The sequence below is a fragment of the Ochlerotatus camptorhynchus genome, unplaced genomic scaffold (assembly GCF_037179485.1).
Source record: "Ochlerotatus camptorhynchus isolate MF236.1 unplaced genomic scaffold, CSIRO-AGI_Acam_v1.1 ptg000689l, whole genome shotgun sequence".
NCBI classification, from domain to species: Eukaryota; Metazoa; Arthropoda; class Insecta; order Diptera; family Culicidae; genus Ochlerotatus; species Ochlerotatus camptorhynchus.
In genome coordinates, this window is record NW_027041166.1 from 312,761 (window position 1) to 332,276 (window position 19,516).

Genomic DNA, 19,516 nt, shown 5'->3' on the forward strand with positions numbered 1-19,516 from the left:
GACCGAAGAGAGTACCAGAGCTGAGCCAAAAAGTTGAGCACGTTTCTTCGGGACCTACTAGTCTTAGAGTTACCTCTATGACAGTAGTGTGATTCAATGTTCAATACACTTGAATAGATAGTGAAAGATTTTTAACATTTCAAAGTTTGAAACACTAGAAATTAACGTGTATAACTCATAGACTTCTGTGAAATGCACAAATTTAGTGCAAAACTTTGGGTAAATTATAAACCTTTGTTCTGCACTTATACTTGTGCATTTCACAAACGTCAGAGAAGTCTATTGAACCAAGGTGAAATACACTTAAAGTAAATATCATTGTGCATTTAATAAATCAAGCGTTTAAACACTTCGATCAAACGTGTGGTTGTTTTTGAGTGTATAATCTCTGTGAATCTACCTACACTGAAAAAAGTTTTCATTTAGTTTCTATTAGGAACGCACATAATATTTTTTCCAATATCAAAAATAATGATTTTTATCTGAATATCACGAAAGGGATGGTCCATTAATTATGTCACGCAAATTTGGCCCATTTTCAACCCCCCCTCCCACCTTTGTCACATTTTTTGTATGAACCTTATTTTTTTTTGTATGGCTCGTCACAGTTTTCAAAACACCCCCCTCCCCCCTAAATGTGTGACATAAGTAATGGATGACCCCTAACATAAGAAATTCTATGTGAGCAATCATATAGATATCATTGGACACCTAACGTTCATGTGATTTAGTGGTCCAATTTCCAAAATCCAATTCGTTATGTGAAATTCACATGGATATTTTCCACTGGTTATGTGATTTATTTTATGAGTGTATTTGAAGATGTTTCGTTACTAAAGGCATCCCAACGAACAATTCAAAGTCACAAATAAGCATACACATTGAATAAATGCTGTATAACAGTGTACAATGCTGAATAAAACAGGATGTCGAATTATGTGCTGAAAAAAGCTCATTGAGATCGATAGATGCGCTTTTATTCCGCGGTTTGCTCTGATATGATTAATTTCCTTATTAGAAGCTTTATAAACGTTGACTGTCTTCCTTATTCAGAACCAGAAGGTTGATCTAATAACAAACTGAATAAATGTAATTTGCACATGCATAGTCGCTTTTATTCGACTGTTTTCAATTGATTGAATAAAATGCTTTATTAAACGTCTTATAAACGTTTTCTAGCTCCATTATTAGATTTCTTCGCATTGTTTTACAATATTGATGTATGAAGGTGAATACACTCAGCAAAACAGCTCTTATACCACCCAACAAACAATTCAAAGTCACAAATAAGCATATATATTGAATAAATGCTGTATAACAGTGTACAATGCAGAATAAAAAGAGTTGTCGAATTATGTGCTGAAAAAGCTCATTGTTCCACTCTGATCTGATTAATTTACTTATTAAAAGCTGTAAAAGTGTTAAATGTCTTCCCAATTCAACGCCAGAAGTTCGATCTAATAACAAACTGAATATTTGTACATACATTGACACTTGAATTCGACTGTTTTCAATTGATTTAATAACATGTTTTATTAGACGTCTAATAAATGTTCTCCAGCTCCTTTATTAGATTTCATTGCATTACTTTACAATATTGCTGAATAAAGGTGAATACAGTCAGCATAATAGCTCTTATACCACTATGCGTCCATGTTGTAATCACATGATTTGTAAATGCTTTATAAACGACGTATTAGATTCATTATTCGACAACACTGATTCAGTCTCACAACAAGGCGAAATCAGTAGAGTAGTGGTTACTGTTTCCGCTTTCCAATTAGAAGGTCATGAGTTCAATCCCAAGCTCAACCTTTTTTTTATTTGTGTAGAACATAATTAATTTAAGTAGTAATATCGATCACATGACTGCATTGATTTAGTTTAAAATATAACCGAGCATCTTTTCTTTCGACTTGGAGATGTGTGAAATTAATCGATTAATGAATTAATCATTCCCACAGGGCCTTGATGGAGCTAGAGTTGCGATCGGGTGTGCTGATAGGTATTTACTTTCATTCATTCAAGCTTTTATAGATTATTTAGTTGCCCATATGATGAATTCTAGGATAGCTCAGATGACAAGGCAAGCAGTTGGTGATCGGAAGGTACATGGTTCGAATCCCATACAACGGCAAGATGTATAAGTATTTAATAAATTTTCTAATATCTGTGTGGTGCGAGCCACGTCAGAAATATTGAAATACATTACACTTAAGAAACACACACACCCTTCCTTGTCCCCTGTCCCCTGTCCTCTTATTTTCGGGTTAATTTTCCCACAGTTGAATAATCGTTTAATAAATGTATAATAATGTCTAATTAAACGTTACTTCACATGAGAATCAAGCGTATAGAGAGCATCACTGTTTTAAGGAAGCAGTGATGTCTAATAAACGCTTAATAATCAAAAATGTTATCGTATAAACTCTGTTACAACTCATATAAGTCGAATAAAAGCTTACATACCTTATACACCAGTAGTTCAATGTTGAGGTTGAATAAATTCTCCAAATTTGTGTGAACAAAGCCTGAACAGAAGTTATTATTAAAAATAGTACAAGTAATGTTAAGCATGCAGTTGAATAAAATGGCCAAGAAGTCGTTTCTTCAATAGACGATTGTTTGTTGGGATTGTATCAGTTAATAGTATCAGTATCATTAAACTAGTGCTTTCTAGTGTTCGATAATGTTTGCCATTTGTTTTTAGTGTACTATAAGTAAGCCGGTTTTTGGCCCAGTAGGCTCCCTTATTGACCCTATCTTTGTTTTTAATTTTGTTCATTTTTTACTAAATTTGTTACTATGCAAGGTTAGAACATAGATTTAGGCTTAAATCCACACGAATAATAAATACCATGATAACTTATTTCAAATTTGAGTTTGGCCCTAGGGTCAAAAACTGAAGCACTAATGCCATAACTGGCCCGCTTACCCTACTGTCAACATGAAAATTAAAAAAAAAACACTAAATTGCTTTCGTCTCCAAGACAAAAATAAAAAAAAAATAGACAGAGTTCATTATTATTGAAAGAAACTACCTTCATAGAGGTAACTCTAGGACTAGTAGGTCCCGAAGAAACGTGCTCAACTTTTTGGCTCAGCTCTGGTACTATCTTCGGTCCCAAGCTAATCGATGCGCCCCTCAAAGGAAAATCCACGAACCCCTCATTTTATCTGTCAAACTTTCATAGCGAATCAAAACAAACATTGTGTAGTACTAGAATTTTGACTAGAATGGGGTACGTTAATCGATTAGCTTGGAACCAATAGGTTAGTCAAGTAGTGAGACAATTTAAAATCGTTAGTTTCCACCGGTTGGTAATGCTTAGTACATTATATCAATGTACTTGTCGAAGCACTCTCCATGACCATCCATCAAGTTGACGAAAGAAGTAAAAAGCAACTGGTGAATGTCGTCTTCGGTGTTGATCCATCACCGATTTGGTCATTCCCGACAATCACGACACTCATTTGTGCTCGTTTTGAAGCAGTTGCTGCTTTGCTTGCTTATGTGAGTGTGTTGGTGAGTGAGCCCAACAGCTTCCGTTTAATTTTGCCAGCTTTGTTTGTAACTCACACAGTCACGCGTGCCGAGTCGAACTTGGAATTCGTAGGCATTGTTTTCATTTTCTTCTGTCGTTTCCCTTTTTCACATCATCGTACTGCAGACATCTTCACTGTTTTCGTTATGCTTTACAGTGTTACGATTTGCCTATGAGCAGCGACCATTACTGGTGATTGTTGTTTGCCATGGCTCTAACTCTCACCGCTTGATAAAACGTTCTGTCAGCGATAGTCGGTTGATGCGTTGAACGAGTGTCGAGTGAGTGTCATGATATCTAGATAGAGCTGGAATTAGGGCCTAACAGCTTTTGTAAACACTGACTGCTATCGATGATTTCTAGAAATTCAAGACTCGCCCACGCAACCAACATCCTCATCGGGTAGGGAAAGACTTCCCCTATCCGATGGTTATGTTGGTCTGCGTGAGCGTGCCTTGAGTTCCTAGAAATCATCGATAGAAGTCATTGTTTACAAAAGCTGTTACGCCCTAATTCCAGCTCTATCTAGATATGTTGCATCTCTGGTCAGAAATTGATGCTCCAATGTTAATCAGCATCGAAAAACTGTTCCCATCATACTAATCGCTACATAGCGATGCTAATTAAAAACGCATATGGGTTTTGCGAACGACAAGTTCATTAGCGCGTGAATCAACGCAAGTTTAAACACCCTATAAAGAATTATTCCAAGGAGACGAACCAGCCCAGGGCTGAAAGTCTCCTTAATAAAGATATAAAAAAAAAAAAAAAAAAAGAATTATTCCAACACCCCAGCCACTGTAAATGCAACGAATCGAAATCATTGCTCAAAAACTTAATAAAATATGCCGTCTTCCTTGGCCAACGCAGTACGCATTCTATTCAAAATTTATGTTGAATTAATGATTACTTTCGTATTATATAACGCCGGCGAATGTAAGCGCAAACGGAAGCTGCCGAAACTAAATGATGACGATGAGTGATGCGCTTTGTGTTTTGATTTGTGCTGTACCGTCCGCTCAGTGGTGTGGGTTCGTACATGCATAGATGTTGGTGTGCGTGTTTTCTTCCAACGCTGCAGTTCAACGTTGACTCGCCACAAACCGTTTGGCGCTGTTATCTGTCTCTATAAATTCTAAACAGTGAAGGGGGTCTGACACCCCTCACATCAGTCACATCCAATCCAGTCCCTGGATCAGCGTTGCCAGATATACCGATTTATCGGTATTTATATCGATTTTCAAACTTGATTCCGGTATACAGATAAAGTTCCCCAGAATACCGATTTATGAGTTTTAATACCGATTTATACAGATTTCTCATTAATAATCAAAATGATTACTGCCTGCCCGCACTGAATTGTCAGAGGAAACTATTGTAAGAGACTTTTATCTTTTTAAAAATTAAATTTTTTGAGCCTGCCTCATCTTCAAAAATGTCTTATGCTTGATACTCTTTCGACTTCAATTTTCTCGCCGTTTTTGGTTACCAAGGAGTCGAGAAACAGCTGATGGCTCATCCCGGTAATTTCTGAAAATCTGGAAATACTTTTATTCAGTGGAAAAATGCGTCCATAAGAACGTTGATTTTTGAACTTCCTGAAATTTCTTTAATCTTCCCTTTGAAGTTTCTTCCAACTTTCCCTAGGAATTTCCGTCCACCTTACCCTGTAAGTTATTTTCCAATTCCTTCCTAGCTTCAGGAAAACTTCAGGAACTTTTCGGAAGTTCTGAAACTTAATAATAGTTCGGAATTTTGAGTAGGTTCCGATAAACTAAAGACAGTTTCATTAATTCTGTTCAAATTCAAGAACCTGGGAATCTCAGGAAAACCTCAGAGAACTCCAATGAACTTAAGGAAACTTAAAACTCCAAAGTCCAAAAAACTTCAAAGAAATTTAATGGTTTTTAGTATAGTTCCATTTGTTTCAGGAGAATTGAGATAACTTTAGGAAAGCTCTGAGAACATCAGGACATATAAATTCAAGGAAATTTCTGAACCTTTAAATGAGTTCCGAGAAACTCAGGAAATTTCCGAAAACTTCAGCAAATTTCCGAGCGGTCCATGAAAATTTTGGAAACGTAAGGGAAGTTACATAAGTATTAGAAAATCGTTTGGAACATTTTAAGGGAGGGTCTGTGTTTTTTATCGGTAGTTCGAAAACTTTAAAAAAAAATTAAAAAAATCAGAGAACTTTAAAGCTGCTGTTCATTAATTTAAAAAAAAATTAGAGCACTAAAGAAGATCCAGGGACTTTTAAAGAAGATAAGAGATTTTTCGGTAATTTCATAATAATCAGGGAAGTTTCGAGTACTTCGAGGATGAACAGAGAACTTCAAAACAGTCCCATTAACTTAAGGAAAATTGCAAGAACTTTCAAGGAGTTCCGAGGAATTACGTGAAGTGCAATTCAGGAATGCCGGCGCCGGTGGTGTAGTGGTAAGCGTGACTGCTTTCTCACCTCAATGGGTCTGGGTTCAATCCCAGCCGAGATCGGTGGGATTTTTCTGAGGCATAAAAATCGCTGGTCACGTCTTCCTTCGGAAGGGAAGTAAAGCCGTTGGTCCCGGCCCATGTGTGTTGAATGGGTGCGATATCCTACGCAGGTGTGGAAGTTGCCTTCCTGCACATTAGATGGCCATCAATGGATGGCAATCGATGTCCGTCGGTGATTGGCACTAGATTGCGGAACAGAGACCGACGTTAAATAAAAAAAAGGAACAATTCAGGCATGTTCCGAGAAATTTCAGGGACATTGTGGGGTTTTCAGGGATGTTTTATGAATATGAAAATTTCTGGATCAATAGAGCATGTGAGGAACTTCAGGGAATATTGTGCTAACATCCCTCAGAAATATATTTCTTCCAGATATTTTCCATCTTTTCCTGTTTCTTTCGACTGTTCCGTAAGCCCTCTGGCGTTCGACTTTTCCAGAAGTTTCTTTCAATCTATTCTAGGTAGTTTCTCCCAGTGTATTCTCCAGGAAGTTCAATTAAAGTTCTACCGGATGTATCTATCGAGTTCTCACAGAAGTTTCTTTCGTCTTCCTCTGGAAGTTTCTCCATAAATCACTCTCCGTGGGTTTTTTTTTTTCTCGACTTATTGGAAGGTTTTTCCGAGCTTCTTCTGGTTTTCGATTTCCAAACTGGTCTGTTTTCTGGATTTTTCCGGAAATTTCTAAAAAAATCCAGAAGTTTCTCAATATTTGTCTCGGAAGATCCCCATCAGATGTTTTTTTCTGACATTTCTTAGAACTTCCTTCAAACTTCCTCCACAATATCTTCTTTATTCTTCCTCTGAAAGTTTTGTCGGTACCATTAAGAGACAAATTCAAATATTTCCAGAAATTTCTTCCGACTTACATGGGAAGTATATCATTCAGTTTTCATTTTCATTTTCATTTTCATTTCATTTTCATTTTCAAGCACAGAAGGGGGTCATAGGGCTAAGTCACCAGCGAAAAATCGCTGTCCATACTGCACCAGGATAGAGGTATAGATTTGGCATCACAGAATAATAACCACAGGGGTCAAATGAATCCTGTTTACGATACCGGATAGTAAGGAAAGCTGTTGAACATAGGGGATAGTCAGAGTAACAGCAATAATAGTGAAAGTTAGGAAAATAAGCAGGTAGAGATGGTTGATTTGCAATGGCTATCGACTCTGTTATATGGCCTACCGTATCAGATTCAAATTTAATGTCGTTTAATATTGCGCTTATTACTTTTATCTTTATTCTAAGCAATCCCCTTTCATACTTGTTTGTTTTAAAGTGAACTGGATGAAATGATTGTTTTATCAAAATTATGTTAAAGTTAACTACTATTCATATTTGCTAATTAAAACCTAAATGTAATTTTTAATTTTATGAAGATAAGTTGCTCAGAATAGCAGCCTGTAATTCCGTACCAGAATCCGCCTCCAATTTAATGTCTTTTGTGGATTCGTAGTAGCAAAGTTGTGCTAAAAGCTAAATAGTTACCTAAAAATACTACCTAAATCGTTCACAATCAGAGCCGAGCCACTGATGAAAACCAAAACTACAACCCTGAAAAAACGAATCGATATTTTCGAAGGCGAACACAACCTATTCTTGCTAGTGATTCTGTCCAATTGTTAGGTATCCAAATTATAGTCATTCGTAAATTTATTATTGAATATATGGATGAACTATCTATCATTGAATAACTATTATTTACGATAACTACATGAAAGAAATAACAAATAACATATAAACTACAAACAAAACGTGACTACTAAAATCTCAAAAAGATATTCTCACAAGTATATTTCACGCAACCAGGAATCTCAAAACCATTAGACGCTATAATGATACTCTGCACATGTTAGACACAAGAAAAGGTCAAAAAGCAAGCGTCCGATACACAAAACCCGCCAAATCCACTGGCAGTCGCAATCAACGATTCTACGAATCGCGAGCGCTCACGATTCATAAAACCGCTGACTGCGACACTCCGAAAGCGAAATTGACAGGCTCTATGCGTCAAACACCCGCCCTTCAATCTCCTCCCGCATCCAGCAACACAAACCTCCATTACAACATCTAACGAATTCAAAACTCCGAAAATCACTCATCTATAGAAAGTGAGTGGAAGCAACCCTGCATGCAACTATTCTTCATGATACGCTTTGTCTGTCTATCTTTCTATTAGGCCTGTGGACATGTGTTAGCTTCGAAACTTCTAACCAAACTAGGAAAATTTTGAAATCACAAAAAAAAATTCATAGGTAATTACAAGCAAAATACATATTGATTATTTTACGCAAAACCGAGCAAGTAATATTAAATCTCTTGTATTGTATGCTAATACTAATTGACTGTAACAAAAATAATATGCTTAAATAAAATAAAATATTAATAAAATGATATGCAAAATTTACTAGAAGGTCATTACTTTATTGGTGAGAAGTTTCTAATAAGCCCTCCCAGTTTCTCTGTATACAGAACAAATCTGATACTATAATCAGAATTGCTCAGTCTGCATGAAGCAGCCGATTTTATCAAGGAAGTTCTATTAACAACCAAGAATTAATCGTTTGAGGTATACTGAAGCATTAAGAAGGTGATATGTGTCACTATGGGAAATCATCATCGTTGCAAATATAAATAAATTAAACATAACCCTTTGCTTCAGTACCGTCAACCTCCATGTCCATGGGGAGGGTGATTTCAAATGATTAATAATCCGAAATGAATGGATTAAAATCATCATCAGAAGGCTTTCGGATCATCAAAACCACAACACAACCTTCAGATTTACACTAAAAAAATATGGCTTTCACTATAATTTATAATCATCGCAGAGATAAACCATAACAATAATATGTCCCTCTACAATTGCCAAGAATATTGTGTGATAAAGGTACACTTTTACGGACCGAATATTTCACCTTGTCTAGTTCCGTCCCTGACAAGGGATATTTATATGAGTGTGTGGTGTTGTATATATGTTGATATTATCGTGTTGTTTTTTTTTTTTTTTGTACATATCGCAGCGGAATAGGAGCCTTCTTCACACGAAAGAGCACTTTTTCATATACCGAAATCAAGATAAAACAAGCCGACCACGCCTAGTTCCGGTTTCTATTTACGTATGATCCAAAGGCGTGGCCACGTCCAAGCTGGTACAAGCGACTGATTTTACCACCAACTTACCCCTTCTCAAGCTCAACTCATAGCAAGCAATCTAACTTTTGCACTTCCGTCGGTTCTTCTGGAGCATTTCCACCCTTGATTTGATGGAAAACGATTGGGAAAAATGTTCATCTATGGAACTGACCGAAACTGTAGTGGCGATGAATTGGTTAAGGGTAATCTCCCAGGCATCCTCCGTTGAACGATCTTCCGAGGAATTCCGCTTCGGTGACGACGTTGATGGTTCAGCCGGATTGGAGCTTGATGGATTTCCGTTGGGATCCGTCTTCCGAAGAAAATTGTTTGGAATTATGTTGAATTCGTAGTGTTTCAATTTCCTTACCTCGCTTGGATTCGGGAATGTAAACTGAGTGAGACTGTCGATGCTGTCTTCACTATTGTTCAGAAATGCATACTTCCCCAGATCAATTAATTTGTTGTCTGGAAATGGCAAAATATTTAATCAAAATCACTATATGCAGAACGCCCTTATAAAAACTTACAAGCTTGCTGTACTTCGCTATCGGCTATCCGTCTGCCCTTGTTAAGAATTTCCAGCAGCGTAGTCCACAGTGCCAGGAAATTTTTCTGTGTCATGTTGGGAATGGTTTTGTTGGTAAAATTCGAGTCCGGCTCATCCAGGAATATCCGCAGACTGCTGATACTCCTCGTTTCATTACCGGTCAACCGCCGTCCGTTGGTCGTCGTACTGCTGCTTGCATCGTCGTAGCTGATCCTGTTGAACCCCAAATCGCTGAGATCCGAACGCGAACCGTAGGATTCGCCCTCTCCCAGGTTGGCATTGCCTGTGGAGGCTTTGTCGACGTTGCTTCCGGAAGCGGCACCCATTGCCGAGCCGCCGGGTAGATCAACGTAGAAAATCGATGACGTTTCAGCGTTGGTAGATGATTCGTCAATGGACAGGTTCGGAGTGGCGTTGAAATGGGACAGCGAAAGGTTTTCCACGTCCGTTGCTTCCAGACTGATGTCGATCGGGGACGGAAGTGATTTGATGGTTTCGATTGGGTTGTCACTGGAAGGAAGGAGATACGAGATTTTCCATTCAGTAATTTGACCGAAATGAGCTCGAATCATAACTGTTATTTCCTAGCAAAGACATCAATAACATCATCATCATCATCGCCATACATCAGTCACATACTTTACAACCTCTTCTTGTAACTCAAAAGTGTAAAATATGTAAAAAAAATTATAGAGTATTGGTAACCATGAAACTAATGATCGATTAACCGTAAAGTAAAACTGTAACAGAAATGATAAATTATTATGCGGTAGCTCTTCTTTGGAATGTAAAGTCTTACTGTGGATCACATGCTTAGGGACAAGGTTAATAGAATCCTCAAATGGTCGTTGTCATGGCTGATTTACCTTGTAAAAACAGCCATAACAGCGACCATTTGTCGATTCTATCAATCTTGTGCTAACAAGATCTGAAAGGTGGAAATCGGTTAGACTCATATATCAGACGAGTACGATAGATGTACCAGCACGTCAAAACCCAGCGCATCTGTCTTACTTGTCTTCAAAATATGACAACGTTGTCTTTCAAAAGTGTTCCAGTGCAACGCCTCAATGCACCGATTCCTCAACCTTCACTGATAAACGTCATCTGCTACCGTCGTTCAAGACTGCTCATTCGTCACCATACCGAAACCTCCGCCGGCTGCTTGCAGTTTAGAAGCACTTCTAATGCTGTCTATGTTCAACATCCTGTTCTCAGCCAAATTTGCTAGTGTGTTTGAAGACGAGCAACTCTCCGCTAATCTCATTACTTCCGCGGCCAGTACTGTTCCTTTGGTCAACCAAACTCTCAGCATGGTCGAAGCCACTACAGATACGATTTCTAGAGCAGCATCTAAACTTAAGACTTCTGCTAAGGCTGAACCCGATGATGTTCCGTTGATTATTCTTAAAAAGAACATCACTTGTCTTTTAGATCCACTGCGCCGCATATTCCAACTCTCTCTTTCCAGCGGCATCTTTCCGTCTTGCGGATTTGTTTCCTGTTCATAAAAAGCAAAGCAAACGCGACGTAAACAACTACCGGGAATCACGTCGCAGAGTGGTGTATCAAAACTTTTTGAATTGACCACTTTGTCAAGCAGTTTTGGCGTGACTTTCTACCAGCGATTTCACAAAACTGGACCAAATAATTTATATTTTTTATGAAACGCACAAATGTTGGCTACTTTTCTCGAGGTCCTAGAAGAAAAAATCTCAAAATAATCAGAGTTGGTTGGAAATGCTAATATGAAGCTTTAGTGTGATGATTTATTAGCTAGAGAATGATCTTTAGAAGAGGGTAGGTGGATAGTTCCGTTAGAGTACGGCAGTATGAAAATTGAATAGAAGTTGAAAATGAGCGAAGGGCCATTAATGCGTCAGTTTTTCAAGATAGACGCACATTTTTGCCTAACCCGTACGATGTACGCGGGGACTTGAAGTATGTCTCCAAGTCCACAGGCAAAATAATGTTTTATTTCAAAGTTCGAGTGGTAGTAAACGTCATTTTAACTGCTCGAATAAAGTGGTTAATTGGTTGTCATAGAGTCCCTCTACTCTCCCAAATTCTATGCCGCCGCCTGTCACCATTTGCAAGAGAATTCGTGGGGCAATACCAGGTGGGATTGATGGGTGCCCACGCTACCACGGACCTAATTTTCGCGATTCGGCAGGTTCTGCAGAAATGCCGCGAATACAACGTGCCCACACATCATTTGTTCATCGATTTCAAATCCGCATACGACGCAATCGATCGAGATCAGCTATGGCAGATTATGCACGAGTACGGATTTCCGGATAAACTGACGCGATTGATCAAAGCGACGATGGATCGAGTGATGTGCGTTGTTCGAGTATCGGAGACACTCTCGAGTCCCTTTGAATCTCGAAGAGGGCTACGGCAAGGTGATGGACTTTCGTGTCTGCTATTCAACATCGCGTTAGAAGGTGTGATCAGAAGAGCAGGGATAGACAAGAATGGCACGATCTTTAGGAAGTTCAGCCAGCTTCTTGGCTTCGCCGATGACACTGACATCATGGCACGGAACTTTGAGGCGATGGCGGAAACGTTCATCAGACTGAAGGCTGAAGCCAGGCGGATTGGACTTGCCATCAACGTCTCAAAGACAAAATACATGAAAGGAAGAGGTTCTAGGGAAGACAATGTTAGCCTCACACCCCGAGTTCAGATTGACGGTGACGAAATCGAGGTAGTTGATGAGTTCGTGTATTTGGGCTCACTGGTGACCGCCGAAAATGATACCAACAGAGAATTTCAAAGACGCATTATGGCAGGGAATCGTGCCTACTTTGGACTCCGGAGGACGCTCCGGTCGAATAAAATTCGCCGCCGCACGAAGTTGACTGTCTGCATACGCTGATTAGACCGGTGGTCCTTTACGGCCACGAGACCTGGACTATGCTCGTGGAGGACCAACGCGCCCTTGGTGTTTTCGAACGGAAGGTGTTGCGTACCATCTACGGTGGAGTGCAAATGGATGACGGAACGTGGAGGAGACGAATGAACCACGAATTGCACCAGCTGCTGGGAGAACCATCCATCGTCCACATTGCAAAAATTGGGCGACTACGGTGGGCTGGGCACGTCGTAAGAATGCCGCACGATGACCCAGTGAAAATGGTTCTAGAAAGCGACCCAACAGGAACAAGAAGAAGAGGCGCACAGCGGGCAAGGTGGATCGACCAAGTAGAAGGTGACCTGCGGACCCTTCGCAGACTACGAGGCTGGCGAACTGTGGCCATGGATCGAGTAGAGTGGAGACGACTTCTTCGGACAGCAGAGGACAACAAGGCCTTAGCCTGATTGGTAAGGTAAGTAAGACCCTCGGTTGGCGACAAAAGGGTTTACAAAGATTTGTTTACAAAACGGTTGTATGCCCTTTTCACATGTGGCTCTAGATATTGGATTTTTTTTTGACAACCGCAGCATACCCTTGGCAAATTTGTTGTTTTATTGTTTCAAGTTCAACGTTAATTGGCTAGAGTAAATCAAAAATATATTTTATTCCCTGAATAAAAGAAGAATTTTTTATAGAATTTCGAAAATTAAAAATTCTGAGAAAAACTCGAAGAAAAATTCAACGAAACTCTGACAAGAATCCTAAATTAATTCAAGGATTAAGTCCTGACGAACTCTTAGAAGTATTACAAGGGAGTTGTGGGAAAACTTCAAGAAGAATTCCTAGGAAAGAGTTGTGAGGATTTTCTGATAATAATTTCAAAGGAGTACTGAAAAAGAATCACAAGACAACTTTAAGCGAGATCCGAGAAAAATGTCGAAGGAATCGTGTTCTGAGATAAATAAAGAAAAATGCTGAAGAATGTAAATTAAATTTTTGAGAAAGTTTCACGAAATTCAGCACAGAATTCCAAGGTATTCTGAGGAGAATTCCAAAGGATTTCTGAGGACAGTTTTGCGAAAGTTCTCCCGTCAAATTTCCGACTTTTTCTCGGTTTTCCCGGCTTCTTTTCAAATTCCCGCTTATTTCACGGTTTTCCCAATTTGCTGGCCACCCTGAACCATAGATGACTAATAATGAAACTCATAACCTTCCGCTTAAGCTCGCTTTAAACTTCACAGATCCGAGTTAAACCCGGTACCGGCTTACCTAAAGAAACTCTCGGCCTCCGTCGCAACTTCCGTATCGGAATCCTTTAGCCCCATCTGGCTACTACTCTCGATTTCCTTCGATGACAACAGCGGTGGCAGATGCAGAATGTACAACAGTTTCAGCTTTTCTGTTGCACGTTTTGAGCAAATGATTCCCAGCGCAAAAATGAGCTGCTTGAATTCAAGATATCCACACACCTGTTTGTCCATTAGCTGAAAACCAAAGTTAATTATGAATTGAAATGAAATCAGAATCCAGACGGATTATGGCGATACTCACTCTAAACAACTTCTCGGCCACGTCAATATTTTGCACGTGACCCCACGGCGTCAGATCGATGAAGAGCCGCCGGAAGGTATCAAAATCTACCCGGAAACAGTCGTATCGGTTGTCCCGGAAACATTTCTTGACATCGTGCAGCACGGCCGCGTCAAAGACCGGCTCGCTTCCGTTCACAAAAGATTGGCGGCTGCAGTTTTTGAGATTCTGCTTTTCGTCCTTGGTGTAGCATAGAAGCATCCGTAGTTCCTCGGCGTCAAAGTAGCTAGAATTTGACGGTTTCATGAACTGGAGTTTGATGGATTGAAACATCGAAAGTTACCCATTTTCTTTGAAGTTTTTGACGAAACTGTTTTCCAAATCCTTCTCCAACTGATGAACCGTCAAGCGCCGATGTTTGTTCCTGAGTTCCTCAATTTTCTGTGATGTTATTGCTTTCCCGAATCGATGATATGCTTCGTAGATAAGCGTTTGCACTGATTGACTCTGCAAAAAAGTTTCAATATTTCTAAAAGCTCCCCGAAGCAAATCCAACTCTCGATATTACCCTCGCCTGATTCCGATCTTTGTCGATTGTTTTGATCTGCTGCACCTCATCGTTAAAGATGCCTATCAGATAGTTGGACAGCAATTGCATGGCTTCTCCATCGTCGTTACAGTTTAAAAGTTTCTCCTGGTTCCATTCCAGGATTTTTAAAGCTATCTGCAATTGCAACAAAAATTACCACCTGTTTGCCTCTCAAAACAACCTCCCAGCCTACAATGAATATCACTTTTGCTCCATCACACAGAAAGCAGTCGATTATGTGCAGTGCACTCTCGTATGGCATCACGCTGAGGAAGATCGTCAAGAACCAGGACAGCGAAATCATCCGGATCATGCCCAGGTCACCCAGCTTCACATGCAAATTCGGTAGATGACTAGCGATCAGCTCGTCCAGCAAACCCTGATCGATCTGCGCTCCGACCACCTTATCGTTGTAGTAATCCGGAAGCAGCGATTCACACAGGCAACTCAATATCCAGAAGGCATCTTCCTCGTCGCAGTAGATCAGGAATACCGATGAAACGATGTTCATCGCCTGGCAGTAGCCGATCTCTGGATTCCTCAGGGCATAGGCCTGCAAAACCCTTCGCAGAGCCATGATGCCAATGTTCGTCTGGAATGCTGGATGTTCCGGCAGCGATCGATGCAGGTCCCGTTCAATTTCCTCAAACGTCGACGACTTTTGATTGTCCTTGGCCCGTTGAACCAGATCTTTGTACAGGCCCGGATTGATCAGCTTCATATGGATTGCACCGGAAAAGATCATCCACACTTCGCGACGCAGCTGATCCGGAATGCCGTCGATCACCAGGTTGATGGTTTCCGTTGTCCGGAACATCGATATGCCACGACCGTAGATGGAGAAATGATCGTCCCACTTTTTCAACTGTAAAGTGATGAGAAGTACAACGTGAGAAGTACGGAAAATTCTTGGGTCCGAGCTTTATTCGGACATTCGAAGAAGAGAATTTCCCCACACAAAACAAACACGCTCACACAGTGCTCATAATACGGACCTTTTCAGCCTGCAGATCATCGAATTCCTTGTTATCTGGATCCTTGAAAAGGTGCATCAGTGGTTCTTGTTTTGTCCAGTCAATATCATCGGTGGGTTTGGTTGGACTGAAATGTTCAATGATTCAAAAATCTAGCCTGGAATAATATCCCTATTTTCTCCCCAACTTACGTGACTGTCTTGGACAGCAGATCCGAAATTCGGCTAATCAAAAAATCACGATCAAGAATATGCGAAAACAGAAAGATATTGGCATCCGACGTCGTAATGATGATCCGATTGCTAAACCGATCGAAAGGATCTTCCTTCTTTTCCACACTCTGAAATCACCGAAAGATCCATTAGTATTCCAATCTCCCACACGCCCCAGAAAACTAAAACCCACCACAATCTTATTCAAAGGAATGACCAACCCCACCAACGCATAAACATCGCTCCTGAAACACAGATAGCCCTGCGACAGGTAGATCATTCCGTTCACGTGCTTTTTGGTGTACGGTGTCCACAGCGCTGACGTAATTCTCCCATCCAGTATCTCCACGGCCGGCAGCCGGAAAAGCGCCCGATACTCATCCGAAAGCTGCCGGGTCGTCAAATCCCGCAACAACACCGTCTTGAAGCCAACATTTTTCTCCATCTTCCGTCCAACCACCGGATCGTGATCCACAATTGGCCGGTCCGGATCCTGAATCAACTTCTGCATCGTAATCTTGCTCAACTGCTCAATCAGATTGTAAACCTCGCCGGGTGGGTACAGAAAAGCAAACGTGTACTCTTTGTTCTGCGTAGTTTTGATCGTGATCATCGTGCCGGACTTCTTGATATCTGTCAGCTCGTTGTACCTGAACCGGAGTTTGCTTTCCGCACCGAAAATGTACGAATAGAAGCATAGATGGTTCAGCGAGAGATACATCTGACCCTGCCGGGGAACTCTCTTGATGTAGCTGCACGAATAGTAACTGACCAGCTTTTCATCCTCGGGCATCTTAAACTTGTCCCGAAATTTGTTGACCACGATCTGGAAGCTAGTCGGATCGACCATTTCTTCGCTATTGCGCGAGCAGTGCGCCAGAAGGGATTGGATTTTGCAAATCGTGAAGTTGGTGATTTCCTCTTCCGTTTCCATTTCGTTGATCACCCGGAATAGGTTCTTCGAAAGCCACTCCCAATCTTTGAGAATCGCTTCCAGTGTGATGTCCGAGGCAATTTCTGTAAGGTTTGTGGAATATTTTAGGAAACAGTAGAATTAATTTAACAACGAAATAAATGCTCACAAAGCAAATTTAACCCTCTGCTGACGGGGTAAATTGAAAAAATGTGTTGTGCAGAAATAAAGCTATATTCTATAGAAACCCTAAATTGATATAGACCAAAGTAATTTCTACCATCTTTAAATATTGGTTTGTAGGCATTCCGAAGAAAGTATGCAGAATTATTAGAGGGTTAAGGGTCATTAAAAAAGACATTGCCTACAGCGTTATTACACATGGTGATCCTTTACAGTGGTATTATAAAAATGATATGTGAATATTACAACATCACCTGACCTACATTCTTTGCATGCTTAGATGATCTCAGATCAAAATCTAGGACAAGAGTAAAACATACAAAAACCAGCCTCTAATGTTTGACAATATCAGCGATGAGCAAGCACAGAAACCACGACCATTGCAAAATCACAGCGTAGATGTGTAAAAGAGACAAGGCAACGGACGAATCATGAATCATTTCCATATGATTTCTTATCTGCGTGCGAGAAGCTCTTGCGAAAGTAACAACTTAGTGCGAATGGTTAAACTAGCTCGTCGCTGGTCAAATTAAACTAGCACTATCGACCGGAGCTGATTAAGTCGTACACCCATTTCGAAATTACAGAATACTACCTATAGCTATGATTAGACTCACCATAATAAAGTCCCGTGGACGGCTGAACATGTAAGATCCGATAGGGCGACGGTTTCGTGTCCAAGACATTGTCCAATGTGCCGACGAGCATCGACGAAAATCCCCGCTGGCTGCCGTGGCCTTTGCGGTGCTGCAGCAGGAAATAGTTGGACGTGGTCAGCGTACTTTCGGTGGTCCTGGAAGAGAGGCAAATGCGGAACAAAAACAAAAATACAGATTGGGAAAAATCGATCACCGATGAACACAAAGGTCGATAATATTGGTGCTTTGCTGCGGACTTACCACAATGCGAACGGCATCGCACACTCCCGCGGAGGAATCCACATTTTACCGAGAAGTTTTCACTGCCCAATCGGAGTTTATTCGATATTTTTTACCTAAATTTTCCGAGCAGATAAAGAATCTATTAGCATTTTTGTTGCACTAATTTTTGTGTGAGACTGTCAACAACGAGATGGAGCTTGTTGATAATTTTTTGACATTTCGACATCCGACACTGAAGCAAATTATCCTCCTGTTGTAGAATGAATTTGCATTCTGATGATTGTAATTTATACCAACTAAGAATCATTATTCATACACACTAACTTTAGATTACTGGAGTCAGTAAAATTTTGCTGGGTTTTTGAATTGCGGATCGCCCAGTAATCATCACAGAAATAATTTGCATTACCGAACTGTCCGTAAAGTCAATCTGTCAAAAATAACTGTTCATTCAGTAATTGGTTCGAGTTGCGTATACTGGAAAACCCAGTATTTTCTTTTTGTTTGTTTTGCTGCAATTTAACTGAGAAGACAGTTATTTGGTTCATTATTATACCATGCTACCCAGTTATATTAAAAATAGTGAATGTGCAGTAATAAAAGCATGAATCCTGGTGCAATTCACCGCACCGTTGATCAAAATTTGTTGGAGATCAAGGAACTGCAAAAAGAGTAAATAATAAGTGTTGGTACCAACTCAATTCCGTCATGATATAATTCAAATTTTAACAAAACTGCGCGATTAAACACTTGCTCCCGGATTTTACTGAGCTAAAATGGCGGCGGGAATAAAATTGACAGGTTAGAGTTTTACAATTCGTGGTCGGTAAAACAAGGTGGCTATGTTGCTGACCAGTCGGTAAAAAAATAAAGACTACTTTGTGCACAGTAATTATTTTTACTGACTTTTCGTGAAATCACGAAAATTGGGAAATTAACGACTTTCTCAGTAAATAAATATTCTGTGTACAGTATTTTGCATCAAACGATACCGAAGTTCAGTTTGTGTTTTACAGAACGTCGGTTATTCACCTGATTTAAACTGAATTTTCAGTAAATCTTTCGTTTTACCAACAATCAATACGAAACTAACGATTTTAAATTGGCTCACTACTTGACTAGCCTATTGGTCCCAAGCAAACGATTAACGTATCCCATTCAAGTCGAAATTCTAGTACTACGCAATGTTTGTTTTGATTCGCTATGAAAGTTTGACAGATAAAATGAGGGGTTATTGGTTTTTCCTATGTTTCGAGGGGTGAATCGATTAGCTTGGGACCGAAGAGAGTACCAGAGCTGAGCCAAAAAGTTGAGCACGTTTCTTCGGGACCTTCTAGTCTTAGAGTTACCTCTATGGTTTTACCGTGTAAGCCCAGTACAAAAAAATACCGAACAACTAAATGCTGGATTAGTGTGTAAGGTAAAACTTTATCACACAATCGTTCATGTAAAGTTCCATAGCCATTTCAGTTAAAATTAAGCAGGGATTATAAAGAGTATTTAACCATTTTCGGTAAGGTTAAGTTATGGTTCGCGTTTAAGTGGGTTGGCTTCTTTAATTTTGAAAAAAATATATCGGTTTCTATACATCATCTGAAAGGCCTTCATTTTCTGAGTACAATGTTAAATATCATTGAAATTTTCAAAG

At 39.9% G+C, this 19,516-nt stretch overlaps 1 protein-coding gene across 1 annotated transcript; it reads right to left on the reverse strand.

Moving 5' to 3' along the window:
- Nucleotides 1-8,897: 8,897 nt before the first annotated feature.
- On the reverse strand, nucleotides 8,898-18,037 carry Tbc1d8-9 (TBC1 domain family member 8/9). The gene is made up of 13 exons (XM_065238047.1): nucleotides 17,887-18,037; nucleotides 17,605-17,780; nucleotides 16,085-16,908; nucleotides 15,871-16,019; nucleotides 15,701-15,806; nucleotides 14,899-15,570; nucleotides 14,685-14,840; nucleotides 14,460-14,623; nucleotides 14,138-14,402; nucleotides 13,856-14,070; nucleotides 9,707-10,236; nucleotides 9,547-9,644; nucleotides 8,898-9,489 (listed from the first exon to the last, which is right to left on the reverse strand). Exons 1-13 carry the CDS (start codon nucleotides 17,928-17,930, stop codon nucleotides 9,256-9,258), a joined length of 3,633 nt encoding a protein of 1,210 aa, XP_065094119.1. The 5' UTR covers nucleotides 17,931-18,037; the 3' UTR covers nucleotides 8,898-9,255.
- Between the last annotated feature and the right edge of the window lie 1,479 nt (nucleotides 18,038-19,516).

Coding starts and splice junctions, on each gene's coding strand:
- Tbc1d8-9 (XM_065238047.1), bottom strand. CDS start 17,930: ATGTGGATTCCTCCGCGGGAGTGTGCGATGCCGTTCGCATTGTG. Junction 14,841..14,898: donor GAGCAAAAGTGATATTCATT/GTAGGCTGGGAG, acceptor TTGCAATTGCAG/ATAGCTTTAAAAATCCTGGA. Junction 14,403..14,459: donor AAAAACTTCAAAGAAAATGG/GTAACTTTCGAT, acceptor GTCAAATTCTAG/CTACTTTGACGCCGAGGAAC.